The sequence below is a fragment of the Sturnus vulgaris genome, chromosome 21, assembly GCF_052056855.1.
Source record: "Sturnus vulgaris isolate bStuVul1 chromosome 21, bStuVul1.hap1, whole genome shotgun sequence".
Lineage (NCBI taxonomy): Eukaryota > Metazoa > Chordata > Aves > Passeriformes > Sturnidae > Sturnus > Sturnus vulgaris.
Genome location: NC_142263.1, coordinates 4022959 through 4037630, shown reverse-complemented (window position 1 = coordinate 4037630; position 14672 = coordinate 4022959). Strand labels below are relative to the sequence as shown.

Here is a 14672-nt window from a genome sequence, read left to right as displayed (position 1 = left end):
CAGTTGATTCACAAGCTGCACAAGGCACAGGAGATCCCAAACACTGGTTTCCTGTAACTTATCTATAACTAATAACAGAAACAGGCCTGGCTCAGCCTTGCTGTGTTTATCAACAGAGGGAGGGGACAGTTTAACTAACCCCAGGAAGTATGACAGTCCCAAAGAGCAAAACACACTTGTTGTTGTGACTAAAAGCAGGCAGGGGGTTTTCATTTTACAGCTGGAAAACATATCCCAGTTGCTATAACCCCAGCACAAAACCGTAACTGGATAGTGCGAGCACATGGCTGCCTTCACATACCTTCCCCCTGAAATTGGAGCAGTCACATGAGTGTCAATCTGTTGTTTTTTGTTTGTTTATTTTTGGGTTTTTTACCTGTCCTGGAATACTGCTGCAATAAACAAGGCACCCAGAGGGCAAAGCTAAATAACATAAAGAAAGAGGAAAAAAAGCAGGGTTGAGCTGAGAGAGGAAGTGGATAAAGAGGGACAGTTTGTGCAGCATGGAGGGGCCATTCCTTGTTTCAGTGAAGCTTCATTTACTGCAGGCTTTTTCATCCTACACAGATGTAACACCCTGCTCTTGCATTTTTTAAAGCCTCACAAGTAATCCTGTTTGTGCCATTGTACAGGGACTTGCAGAGTAGGTCAGAAGCAGAGCTGTGCTTCAGTGGAAGGGAGGCTACATGCTATAAATGGTGGCAGCAGGAAAGATATACCTCCAAAAAATAAATTACTAAAAGACAGGGAAAAGTAATCCTTTAACAAAATGTTTGTATAGGGCGACTTTGCAGGCATGTCACCAGCTACCAGACTGGCAGATTACCCAAACCAACTGCCAGGCTCAGGGCTTAAAGATGTGAGATACCAGCTGCTCCCACACCAGACCTCCTCCTCACAGGTGTTCACCAACCTGTTGGTGTGTTTTTCACACCTAAAAAGCTTATTTTTCTCAATCCAATCTACACCAATGAGATCTAATTTCCCAGTCCACTCAATGAACACCACACTGGTCAGGTCCTCTCTGGCCCAGAGTTAAGCACTGACCTTTACTAACTGGTGCCAGCAGCATGTTTAGTGTCACATGAGGCACCCAAGGCAGGTGTGGCGTTTCTCTCAAAGGGTTTCAGTCCAACAGGGAACTATTTTTTAAAATTGTCTATTCCATGTGATCTGTCCTGAGACTGGATACTACTTGGCTGATTTTTAGAAAGAAAAAGGGTCACTATGGGAGGCAGAGTTTGAGGAGCAGGGGAGAGGAAGGCAGGCACGGGAAGAGGTGGAGGATGGAGATCCTGTGGGTGTACCTGGCCAGGGAATAAGTTGGAAGGAGCCCTGAGGTTGTTTACCTATGTAGAATGGGAAAGAGGAAGCACATTCCAGTGACAGGGGTGCTTACACCAAGGGTTTGGTGTAAAAATTGGGAGTCCTGGCCTGGCCCAGTAACAGACACAGATTGGGAACAGACGGAGAGAAAAGGAGGAAGAAAAAATTATTACAATGAAAGAGAATAGACGTCTTTGCAAGTGCACAGAACAGACATGATGGGACAAAATCAAGCAGGGGACAGAGGTCAGAAGTGTGCCCGAAAGACAGCACATGAGTGACTGAGCTGCTGGAAATAACAGCATATAAAACAATGGCTAGACTCGACGTTAAAGCTGTTTTCCAACCTAAATGATTCTACAATAAGCAGGAACCTCCCAATGGCACCAAAAAGCTTTGAAATTTACTATTTACTTTGGTCCAAACCTGCTAAGAGCCACCTCCTGTAGCAGGAGGCTCAGACTGGGTAACTGCTGCAGATCTGCTCCCAGGCAAAAGCACACCAGGATCCCAAACAAAATACCATAATCTGGCAAAACAAGAGTATCACTACCTCCTTCCTGCTGATCACGTGAACACATTGCTTAACACAGCCTAGAAACATGCAATATTTATATCTTTTTGCTAGTCAGGTGATAGGCTTGGGATTACAACACACTTGCCCATACCCAGGCCCAGCTCCAGACCAGCCTCAGGACTCCAGGCAGGAATAAACACCACTGTTGCAATGCACAGAACATCCTGTCCCCTCCCCTCACACCAACACTTACCAAAGGGATCTAAAATAAAACCAGACCAGCTGCTGAGGAGGGGCATGTTCAACAGGGAACTGTGAAGAGACAAAGCGAGTTCCCTGACAAGTGATGTTACAAGCAACAGAGACATTATTTATCTCTGCTGGAGCCTGCATAGCTCTGAATGCTGCACTCGGATAACACTTCATGGGATGCTACTTTCCAAAATCCAAACATCCTAGAAGTCAAACAGCCTCCTGGTTACACCCCTTTTCCCAGGCTCAGCTGGCAGAACCCTGAAAACAGAGCGCTCCCTCTCCTAAGATCCCGAGCTCGCACAACAGTGATACAAGCTCTGACTAAAAGAATGGAGCCAACCATTGAAGTGTCACACCTCAACAAGGACAACCAGGATCATTCCTTCTACTCACCTGGCCAGCAGGATCCCTTGGTACTCCTCCAGCTGCCGCATGAAGCTGGGGTTGGGCTTGGTGACGGTGCGCCGTTCCTTCACGTAGTCGTACGCCCTGTCCAGGTTCCAGCCGTATTCCTTCATGGCATAGGCAATCACCGTGGATGCTGAGCGGCTCACTCCCATCTTGCAGTGCACCAGGCACTTAGAACCATTTTTCCTGAAGCGGGGGAAAGAACAAAAGAGGATCACTAAACAGAAAACATCTGACAAGCTTAAGGAAACAGCAATTTCTTTACCAGAGCTTTATCAAACATGTTTTCAACACTGTGGCCACAGCTGGGGTCTGGGATGTGATCTGATAATCCAATTTACAAACTGGAGCAAAACACACAAAGAAACTGAAGAACAAGGTCTTATTAATGTTTCTAAGAGATTTTGTTACAACAGCTCTTCTGAAGCTCTTATTGAAAAGTGGAAAAACACAGAGATACAGGAAAACCTCTGAAGACTAGTGTGGCACCCTTGAGCTCAGCCCAAATGGCCCACTGGCATCAAGCTGCATTCCAAGTGAAAAGAGAACTTGTACCACAAATGTGGTGTCACAATTTAGAAACACATCCCAGAGAGATACTGAGCAGTTCAAGGCAGCCTCTAGCACAGAGATGTTCTTTGATTGCAAACGACAACAAGAAAATGCTGTGATGCTACGTAGGCAAGGAGGAAAAGCAGTTAAGAAAATCAGCAGGAAAACAAAATGCTTAGTATATATCTTCTGAATGTGTATGTTGTGTTTTCTGAAAAGACTTACTTTGCTTTGGAGATGAATTTGTAGGTATCATTCCAGTAAGCCAGAAGATCTGTAGCTTCTTCATCATAAACCCGGATATTGTGGTATTCAAAGAGCCCAGGGAAGAAATTATCTATTTCTCGAGTCACATTCAAAATGTACCGTACCCTGCATGGGAACAGCAGAGAGAAACACAGCCAGTTCAGAGAGATGTCCCACTGCTACACTGCAGCCTGGCATTGTTTGCCAAGGGCATTTGGAAGTGCACTCTTGAACAGAACTCCTGGGAAACCAGGAATTAAGGCAAGGAAGCAGCAGCTAACACAGACAATAGGCTTTGCTGGGCACTTCAGAGCCTGATAACAGAGATCCATGGATAGAAACTTCCTCTGCATGATGTCAGGTCACACTGCCCAATACCTCTGTTCTGCATGTCACTTGTGCCACAGCAGCTCCTGACATTAGTGTTTGCACACCTCCTCCAAGTCCCTTTGTCAATCTCTCCTCCTGCTGCACCAAAACCACAAGAAGATGGAAGACGAAGCCTCCCAGTAACACCAGAGCTAAATAAACGCAAAAAATAACTGCAGAGAGATATAACAGACAATGAGCCACTGGGGAGGATTTATTTCTTATCTCTAAATTTTCTGGAAAGGAAACTGCTAGAGAAAGCCTGTGGTATTTATGTACACAGCACTCAGTATTTTTAGCCCTGAGGGTTACTTGTAAGATGCTTATGAAATGCACTTGTGCTGGGATATCAGGCAGAACAAGGGCACTGCAAGAGAGTGACATCCCTTTTCCCAAGCAGGTATGAGATCACTGGCAATCAAGTAGGACCTGTCAGACTCAAGGAAACCACAGCTAGACCCTGAGTCAATTCTGCCAGGCTGAATTTCTGAGGTACAGAATTACACTATCAGTTCAGCAGCATGATTAGCTTTTTCCACTGGTTTGGCACAAATAAGCCAAACCCATGAATAATTATTTAATTGCACAATCTTGGTGCTTACAACCACTTGGTCTAGAGAAAAGACAATCCAAACTTGAAAAGTAGAAACGGCAGGAAAGAGAGGAACCTGCTCAGCCTGAAAGCTACAGGACTTTACTTCCTACTGGGCCCCACTCAGAGGAACAAATGCTCTTCTCCACATTTTCCTTCCTGCCACAGCCTGGAGGTCCGAAGTGCCTCTGTAATCAGTCCAGAACCCCGGGCTGGGGCCGAGGGCACAGAGCCAACTATGCAGCATCCAGTTCAGTAACTGCAGCTTTTTACTACTTATAGCTATGAGCTTGCTGCCTTCCTTTGTTCTCCTTGGGGACGTTAGTCAAGGTCAGAAGTAAGACTTTTACTTTAGGGTGCCTGTTTGTGGGACAAGGAGTTTGGAGGAATCAAGAGCTTGTTTGGATCTGCAAACCCTTAAGTAAGGCTCAGGTTACACAGCAGGTATGGAACAGAGTTTGTTGCACAGAAAAGTGTCAAGGCCAGGCTCTTGCTTTTCAGCTGATGGCCTGAAGCTACTCACCCTCTGTTCTGCAAATCTTCCAAATTGGAGGCATTCCATTCTGAGCCCTGCAGGGAAAACATGCAAAGGTACACATCAGGCAGAAGAAAGGCATGGCCAGGCAACTGGTGGAGGGAGGGGTGGTCACCAGTGAACCGGAGGAGGATGCTGACCAGACAAGGGTTGGAGAGCTGGGGGAACTTTGAGAACAGGGGTACACAACTGGTAACCAGGACTGATGCTCAGCACCTTCTCTCACCCCATTAACCAGATCCCTTCTGAAACAAGAAGTAGCTCTGCCAACAAGAGCCCAGCACTGTGTTGGCACTTCCTGCAAACTGCTGACAAATCAACCTCAGCAAGACAGGACCACTCCACCCTTTCCCTGGAGGCTGGTGCCAGTTCTGCCCCACAGAGGAGAAACTGCCTGCATTTAAAAACCATCCAGGTGCTCTTCACACACAAAACATCCATCTTGAACATCAAAGACAACAACACCTAAGCTCACTTGGGTTACACCTCTTCTCTCCCCATTCAAAGCCTGTGTGAGCACAGAAATGAAGACATGTAATTAACCCTGGCTAGGTAACCCTCTCCCCTCTGCAGCACACAGGGCCCAGAAGCTGCTTGCTTCCTGCTCAAACACAAACCCAACTGAGGACAAAACCACTCTAAGGTTTCCTTCAAAATTTAGAGTGCACAGTTCTGCTTCCCTGCCTAAAATGGCTCCCAAATAGAAAGATGATCGAGATGAAGATGACTGGATTTACCAAGACCTCGATTCAGTTTAAAGTTGTCTTTCAGTCAAGAAAGAACAATTTAATTCAGGCCTGGGAACCATCAGTTTCCACAGGTAGGAAGAACAATGCTGCAGGGGTGAAAGTCTTTTTTCCTGTCCTTTGATCCACAATTACCAACATCATCAGTTCTCTTATTTCCTGCTTAGTTCTTTCTAGCACTCCTTAAATGGGATCCCACAGGGCTCTTGCCTTCACCTGGAAGGAAACAGCTCCTTGCCCTTCTGAACCCTCACAACACAACCCTGTCTTGCAGCACACGTGCTCCTGGGTGAAGCTGGTGCCCAGCCCCACAGCAGCTGCTCTGCAAACACTTTTATTCTACACATTAACCACAGCTCTTCTTGGTGCTGCCTGCAAGCCTTGTTTGAAAGGTTTTCTCCCCATTAAATGCTCTCAGAGCCAAGACTCCAAACTCTGTAGTGGATCCAGCTGCATGTAACAGCTTTTGGCCAGCACCATAAGCCTGTAACAGGTCCCTCTCTCTCCTTATAACACAAAGTCTGCAAAAAAAAAAATCCATTACATCGTAGGTACTTCCAAGTTTCCTGGCTCTACTCCAACATGATATCCTGGGAGTGCTCACATTAACAGAGACCATCCCTTCTGAGCCGGAGACTGGGAGAGGCCCTCTCCATTTGCAAAGACCAGCTGGTCCAAGAGCAATGGCTTTGTTTAAAGTTGAGCCAACCTCACAGGCTAGACAGCCCAACCAAACCTGCGTCCGTGGCTCCGGGGCTGGGAAATCCAGCGGAGCGCTGACTCACCACAAGGAGCTGCAGTAATTAAGACAGGCCCCAGCAGCAACTAAGCAAGCAAAACATTAAACAGCAAAATGTTTATGTTTCCTTAAGTGACTTATCTCCAGGATTCTTTGTTATGTTACTCTGTTCTTCCTGGATCACACAAACTCAGAGCTTTCCATGTTACAAGAGCGTCATTCCACCTGGATGGACACACAGCTCCCCTCCCTCTTCGCTGTAGTTATGTCTTTCCCAAACATAAGAACTTGGCATGTGAGTACCCTGGACAGTTAAAGCCACAAAACTGGTCTTACATCAATGGAAACAGCCCGGAAAAACTGTCAGAATTAAGACCTTGTCCCTTCCATCCTTTAGGTACAGAGCTTGGTGCTACATGGCAAAGTTTAGTACAGCTAAAAAAAGCCAGGTTGCTCCTGTTCATTACTGCCTTGCTTAAGAGTATGTGACCCCAGGATCAACCAACCTCTCCAGAATTCCTTTAACTTCCTCCAGAGGCCCCTGTGTCAACCAACTCAGAGTGAAAAGTGTTAGGAGTGTTTACTTTCGTATTCACTGTTGGACTCACCAAAAAGACGTGATCAAATATCTGTGTGGGGCTGTCCATCTGCCCAAGGATCACAATCATTTCGTTGTCTATGAACTCTTTGAACTCCCGCAGGTTACACACCATCTGCATCTCCAGCTCCGTGCGGATCTGCATGGGTAGGAGGGACACAAGGAAGTGACGTGAAGCTTTTGTTCTGGCCTCTCTTCATGGCATGAAGCACAAAGCTCTTTAGTTTGCACAACAGCATTTCCAGTTCTGCACCCTCACCACTCACCTCTTTTGAGGTGATGTTCTCCAAATCTTTCTGCATCATGATCTCCCTTAATTTGGTCTTAATCAGCCGTTCTGTGCGTTCCCGCTCAGTTGGGCTGTCAGAAGAAAGCAACAGAGTCACTGGGAGGGAAAACAAACAGGATTCATGACACTTTTAAAATAGGTATAGACTGCATACTCTGTACAGAGTCTCAAACTCTCATACTACTTCCCCCAGGCACGTCCTCAGCTGGAGGGAATTCAGGTGACAGTAAAGCCCAGTTTAGATTCACAGTCGTATATGAAAGCCACCAACTGAATGCTCCTAATCCATTGTAGTCATCCAGAGAACCTCTGGTATTTGGTAAAATTTAAATTGGGAAGGCTGCATTATACCCTCTGGAGCAATATCTAAGCCTTTCCCTACCTTTCTTGGAAAGGTAACAGCTCCAAAACTCCTTACATGGAGAGACGAGGGCAGCTAAGCCTCTGCATTCCTCCCGCCTCTGCTGCCAGGGGCCTTATCACCAGCTGCAAAAATAGCCTGAGTAACACCAGGGGAAGCTGCAGCAGAGCAGCAGCACAGGAATGGCTCACCCAGCATCTTTAGAAGGGACCCAGCAGTGACATCTCCCACCACCTTTCCCTTTCTCTGGAAGGCTGCCAGGTTGGGGAGGGCATGGACTTACAAGTGTTCAACTGGTGGCTCACAAATAAAAATCATGGAAGCTCCTGGTTCTTTCAATATCATGCATTATTTCAGTATTCCATTAAGAGAATGCTGTTTAAGTGTCCCAAGGAAATAATTCAATTTCAAGGTGCCACCAGGGAAAGGGTGGGTTAGATAAAATTTATATACAGAAAGCTACAAGAAAATATTAATCTGTCAGCCTGCCAAGACTTTTCAGCCACCCGCCTTGTACATTAAAAAACAATCAAGTGTGAAGACTTGTTCACAGCTGAACAACTGCTTAGCATCATTATTCACTCTCTGGACTCCAGCAACAGGAAATATCTGGGAGCATAAATCAACCAAAGGCACTATTACCCTGGGAAAGCAGCTGGGGCCAGTGAAGTAATGACAAAATGGGCAAGTGAAAACCCTCACACTTGGCACCACATCTGGTCACAGACTACCTTTCAGGTTATATGGTATCAGTACTATCAGCAGTTACTAATGACAGGGGTGGTAAACCTTGAATATTGATACAGCCTATAAATTTTGCCTTTCTGAATTGCCTACCCATTTACCTCAGCCACTGTTTTGGACCATCCATCACCTGATACCCAAGCATTTAGCTGGAGACATCTTGGAACCTACACAGTGTCCTGTTGCACACTTGCCAAGTGCCTCAGAATGACAAAAACCTGCACTGCTCTTTGCCCCCACTCTTAGGTGTTTCAGATGGATGAGATGAGGATGTTTCTGAGCTCACAGGCTCAGAAGTCCATATATAAACACTTCACTTTACAGCAAAGTGAACTGAGTAAGGATAAAAAGACCATGTTAGTCTAAACATGTGTAAAGACACGTGCCAGTGTAAGAGCGAAGTCCAGAGAAACCTGTTCCTTCCAGGCCTGGAATCAGAGGACAAAACCAGCAGAGACAAGGCTGAGGTACACCACACCTCTCTCACCAGTAACATGGGACATACCTTGCAGAAGCAAAGGTCTGCAAGCCTAAAGCCCAAGGTAAACAACTAAACTGAAAACAGAGGAGAAGGAGATTCAAGAGAGCCCCAGGAGGGCTAAACTTCCAATACTGGTGTTTACCTAACCACGAGTCCACTTATTACATGGAACAGGAAGCCTCTCCTTATTAATCCCTAATTAAGAGCAATCTCTTGTGGAAACTTTCTCCTCATGTGGGGACAGTCAAACCCTTGCTCAGCAGAGGCAGCACAACTTACACATCTGTGAAGAGGGCAGGTGAGTCGGGCCGGTGGGACTGGACATCTTGCATGGCATTCCACTCGTTGACTGATGACTGGTCAGAGTTGATGTGGCTCTCATAGTAACTGACCCACGTGAGGAAGAGGCTCCCTGGATAGTAATTGTTGCTCCGTGCCACTTCACAAGCCTTATGCAAACTCTGCAGAGCAGACCTAGCAAGGGAACAACACTTGTAGGTTTATCATTTCTTCCTCAAGCACTAAGCAGCAGCCAAATCCAGGATGCTGCTCTTGTCCCATCAGTTGGTACAAAGCCCTGGCACTGTGCACGAGGCTGTTCTGCAAGGCTGTGGATTCCCACACGCTGCCAGAGCTTGCATGTCTTAATTGGAGCATGCCAAAACAAGCTTGGACAGCAGTGAAGGTGCCCACAATTCAGAGGGCAGAGGCACCCATGTCTCTGGTTCCAAAATCTGCTACAAATACCCAAGCCCTAAATAAGATGCATAGAGTTTGTGTCCAAGACAGGGTGCTGACAGCTCCTACTGTGCCATCAGCTGTCCTGTGTGCAGGGCAGGGACACCCAGGAATCAGACATGCACAAGCAAGGGCTCAGGACTGCACTGAGATGTTTACGTGTCTGCCCTCTCTCACTGCACAAGGGATGTCAGAAGTTTCTTCAGCTGCTGCTGGGAAACAAATCCCCCTCTACTATTTTTAGCTTATTTTAAATCTTTGACTGGGATCAGAAGGATCCAGGTCAAAATCACTGGGGTGACAGCAGCATCGCTGACAGGCAATGTATTTTTGCAATGCAAAGAAGCTTGAGCCAGAAATACTTTTATGATCACTACATGAACCACCCTAAAAGGAAAGAAAAATGCAAGCAGCTTCTCTTTCCTCTATCACAATGAACATATCTCAAAATATTTCAAACATATACTCAAAGCAATGTGACTTTGGTATCAAAGCAGCAGCCCTTTGCAAGGAAAATTACCCTATTCCTTCCTGCCCTCAGCTGAGACAAAGCTGCTGCTCACCAGCACTTACACGGTTTTTCCCTTTGGTACCAAACTTCCTTCCCTGTCTCTGAAGGAAACTTCTGTCTGCTCAAGTAAGTCTCAAGATAACAGTAATGTAAAGCAGCACCTGTTTTTTAAGAGCTTAAGCAGCCAAAACACCTGGAAAAAGGATCACTGGGATAGCTTGCAGTAAGTACTTACCACATTGCCTGAACAGAAACGGGCTTGAATATGTGCACCCTGTTATCTGTTGATACGCTGAACCCTCTGGTGAGAAGAAAAAAGACACAGTAAAAATGTGTCCCAAAAGTCACTTTTTAGTTAATAACTGATAGTCTGTAGCACATTAGAACAGCAAAGGTCTAGCCCTATGCATACACTGCTGAGTTCAGCTAGCAAACAGATCAAAATAGCACACTAAAAGCTCTAAGATAACTTCTTTAAGTAGCTGCTGTTTGGGAACGAAACTAAGACAGTGGGACAGTGCTGGGCTGTGCTGTTTACCTTGGCAACAAAAATTCAGTGCCACAGCTGAGAGCAAGAGTCCAGCTAAAGAGATCCTGGGGCAGCTACCAAGGAAAGAAAAGTCATTCCATGCACTGCACTGGACAGCCTGAGTAACTGGCACAAACAGGAGTCTGCAAGTCAGGTGTCTATTTGGCAGAGAAACATCATTCTTGCTTTAAGTTGGGCTGAGTGCTGCCTGCTGCAAGCATGATGGAGGAACATATAATAGGATCCCTTTAAGGAGCTTTCACTACACACCCACTCGCCAGTAAAAGCTCCTTTACTCCAGCTTAAACACACACATAAGCCACTGTCTCAGTGCGTGTTTATTCACAGATAAGTCAATTACTGGTGTTCCCTGCCACAATCACTGTGATTGAGGGCCTTTGAACCTACTATCCTGATACAGGGCAACAGAGGAGGACCTGCTGGACCTGCGAGGGCTCTGCAAGCACTGGAATCCTTCCCCATACACCTTGTTCTAAGTTGTACTAACACAGAAGACACAAAAAGCACTCACCCATCCCCATCCAGGTGGATCAAGGTGTCACTCCAGAGTGGCAGCACCAAGCCCATCGTACAAGTGCTACTGCAGTGAGAAAGAGAAAGTCAGTCTACCTACTACAGCACCATGTTATCATTTTAATTTCTAGTTGCATATTTTTGTATTCATTAGGAAAGATCACACTGTTGCTTCAGTGACAAACAGTGCCAGTGCTGTTCTAGAGGGGCCTGGCAAGGATCACTAACCAGATTCAGGGTACAGCACTATCCTTTCAAGCAAGCTTAAAGGGTTAACAGACCCAGAAGAGCAAACAGGATCCAAAAAACACTGAACTTTGTGCAGGTCAGAGGGGGCTCACAGTCTTCAGTCAGCTCAAGGCTTTCTTTACAGATTAATCCCTCTCAGGCTCAAGAGGTTTGGTTCTAGCTCTGATTTTGCAATGCACAGCTTTATTTTCTTGTTTGTCCCTCAGCCACAGCTGCTGGGGACTGGGAGCAGAGCAGTGCAATAGCAGGGTGACTGGCAGCATGGCAGGTTGGCAATCACAGCCTATCACCCGTGGCTGACTCCTGACCCTTCTCTGCCCTCCAACACCTCAAGAATGAGCACAACAGCCATCCCATATAGACACCTCCTGGCAATACCACTCCTCTCAGCTACTTTGCTCTTTGCCCTCACAGTCTCCTCAGTTTCTGTAAAGCTGAGCAAAAAGCCCAGTTAAAAGCAGAAACCAAGTAATGGAAAAAAGGCAGGGGCGGGGAACCCAACACAACCTGCTTCAGATTGTTAAATGAAAAGAGCTGAATCTCATAAAGCTGCAGAATTGCTCCAAAATCAAAGCAGCATCTTGAAGAACTGAATTCAACTGCCTCCTGCTCTTATGGTTTGCACCAGGTGCTACCAGATTTCTACCAGTTTCATCACACCTGCCAGTCTCCAGCTTAAGAGAAGAGTGGGAAGAGGGCGAGACCAGGCTTTGGAGGGTCAGACAGGGAGCCCTGGAAATGCACACGCCTGGTGCCCAGCACCAGGAGACACTGCGGCATGCAGCTATTTCTGTTGACAACATGAGATGAGCTCATGGAAAGATGTGTTTCTAAAAGGCTTCCCAAGGTGGCCGGGGTATTTTTAGTGATACTGTTCAGTGAGCGCTTATCAGAGACCATAGCAACAAGTCTACATGGAGTTATAAATACCGAGTGGGCTCGGGGAGGGCAGATCACAGTGACCATCCAGAACCCCAGGAACTCCAGCAGAAAGCTAAAACGACCCTGCTATGTTATTGGAGACTGAATACCAGTGAGCTCTCAGTTATCAAAGGTGGCTGTGCTGGTACATCACAGCCAGCAGCGAGTTCCAAGCTCACAGCAACCTGTGCAAGGACAAGTTATTCTTGCTCCAAGGCAAGAGCATCTCTGAGTCACAGCTGTGCACACATGTGCAGAGAAAGGAGCCAGGGGCAGCATCAAGCTGGTCCCCCATTTTAGCAGGCATCACCCAAGCTCAGCATCCAAACCAAGCATGGTAGCTGCTGTGACCAGCAGGCAATGTTTGGAAGGCAATTTCTAAGCCAAATAATTCAAAAATATTTTCTAGTGAGCGTACTAACTACCTGGAAGTAATTTATTCCAACTAGTGTCAAAAGCAAGACTCATTCCTGTAGTAGCTGTGCTGGAAGTAAGCACGAGTATGAAAACTTCCAAAATTGAATATCCAGGTGATTGTCTTCCAATAGAGGCCAAGGTTTATTTAAAACTCTTTTTAAGAGAGTAATGTGCCTCCATGCCCTCTCCAAAGTGCCGACTGTCCCCTTCTAAATGTGAAGCTTCTGCCCCTGAAGCTGCTGGGCTGCTGTCACCTGGCTTAAACCACCTTGAGCAGCAAAAGCTGCTTCCCAGCCACATTCTGCAGCCTTGTGGAAAGGTCAGCAGGAATTTAAATGAATGAAGTAGAAGCACTAAACCCTGATGACACACTGCTGCCTGGGGACAGCACATGGTGTGCAAGATCTGCCATCACCAACCCTGAGACTGCCATCAGGCCTTTGTGCCATGACCTTGGCAAGGGAATGCCTGACAGTCTCTTTCTTATTACCTGCTCTCCTGAACCCTGAGGTCCAGCTTCTCTAATTGCAGCTTTTTCTTTCTTTGCATGAAGGATTGTCCCTCTCTCTGGTGTGCAGATGCAGGACTTGGGGACCTTACCATTCAGAGGCACTGAACATCCTCACAGAAGCCTGAGGCTTGGAGGAATGAAGGAAAAGTTGACCTGCACTGTTGCTTTCATATTTACCACCTCCTCTCAAGAAATAAAGAGGCAATTCTGGATCTCAGGAAAAATGTTAGGTTAGAAAAGCTGAAGCAGCCTATCCCCAGAAAATACAGGACACCAGACAGTGATTTCTACAGTTAATTTGATGTGGGGGTGAGCACAAGGACCTCCCCACCTGTCATTGGAAGAGAAATCCATTCCTAGGACGATGCTCTCCTCCGTGTCTTGTCTGCCGTTGGTGGACACCACCACCATGTATCTAGTGCGGTTCTGGTAGGTACTTTCCAGTCTTACAGCCTGAAGAAAAGAAGAGGAAAAGATCAACACTGCAGTCAGCAAAACACACTATATTAGCTTTACAGGCCACGTTTTCATGCTGAGTGACAGGAGCAGAAGCAGTGATGCAGTCTGGGCTGGTATGGATGTCCCACGCTCCTCAGCTGGGTAAAAAGTGCTTTACTCCCACACAGTGCCCTCCTCAACAGCTGGCATGTTCCTGGTGCACTCTGCACACCTGGCTGCAGGCCCTGCTCTGTCCCACCAAGGCTGATTTTCAACAAACTACAGCCCTCAGACTGGCCCCAGCCCAGTGAGCTTCGTGGACCATCAGTGAGATGGATGGGTGTTGAACCTTCACCTTCAGAGGGCTTTGCCCGAAGAACCAGAGCTTTCCTTTAAACTACTGTGTGCTACAACAGCTCCAATGACTCTCTTTCCACCAGCTTCCCAGGCAGCTGGACAGACAACCAGGATCTAATTCATATGTGGTTTCCTGCTGGCCCTTTGAACTCTTCTGGCAACTTCCCCAGTGCAGAAGAAACCTTCCTGCCTTACACCTGGCAGGAAAAGATATCCCTATGACTAAGCTGTATCCTTCACTGGTTCAGACTGCCCAGGAAAGGTGAAAGTCATCGTGCCTTGTTGCTCCTGCCACGTTCACTTCATGTACCCCACTGCCAGAAGAGCTCTAGGAAGACTGGTGTTCAGCCCAAAATCCCCCAAATCAAATACCACTGAGAACATTCAGAGGACAGTGGAACTTAAAACTGTGAATGTCAGACCAATGCTGAAGCTCCTGGAAGGCTGCACTGAGGTGAGCTCTCTTCCAGAAGCCATGAGGAAGTGAGAATTGAAGGGACTCCAGGAAGTCTTGCAGACAGACTGCTGGTTAACGAGGAGCCTAGGGAAGGGAGCCCAGCACTGAAAGTTTTGCTTATCAACACTTGCAGCAGGCAGATTTTACTTGCAACACTTTTTGGACTCTGTTCCAAGCTGTTTGCAGCTATTTTAGTCACAGCATCCCAACCAGAGAAACTAGGACATCCCTAGAAAGGAAGTGTCTTAATTC

At 46.7% G+C, this 14672-nt stretch overlaps 1 protein-coding gene across 3 annotated transcripts in view; it reads right to left on the bottom strand.

The window, feature by feature from the left end:
- SSH2 (slingshot protein phosphatase 2) overlaps positions 1–14672 on the bottom strand; it is a 90950-nt gene that overhangs the window by 9801 nt on the left and 66477 nt on the right. For all 3 annotated transcript variants that reach the window (XM_088177213.1, XM_088177212.1, XM_014876478.2), the window contains 9 exons: positions 13500–13621; positions 11069–11137; positions 10243–10308; positions 9038–9232; positions 7150–7243; positions 6894–7022; positions 4789–4835; positions 3284–3430; positions 2492–2692 (listed from right to left, as the gene is read on the bottom strand). In XM_088177213.1, coding sequence (XP_088033339.1) covers positions 2492–2692; positions 3284–3430; positions 4789–4835; positions 6894–7022; positions 7150–7243; positions 9038–9232; positions 10243–10308; positions 11069–11137; positions 13500–13621 — 1070 coding nt within the window. The remainder of the gene's footprint in view (positions 1–2491; positions 2693–3283; positions 3431–4788; positions 4836–6893; positions 7023–7149; positions 7244–9037; positions 9233–10242; positions 10309–11068; positions 11138–13499; positions 13622–14672) is intronic.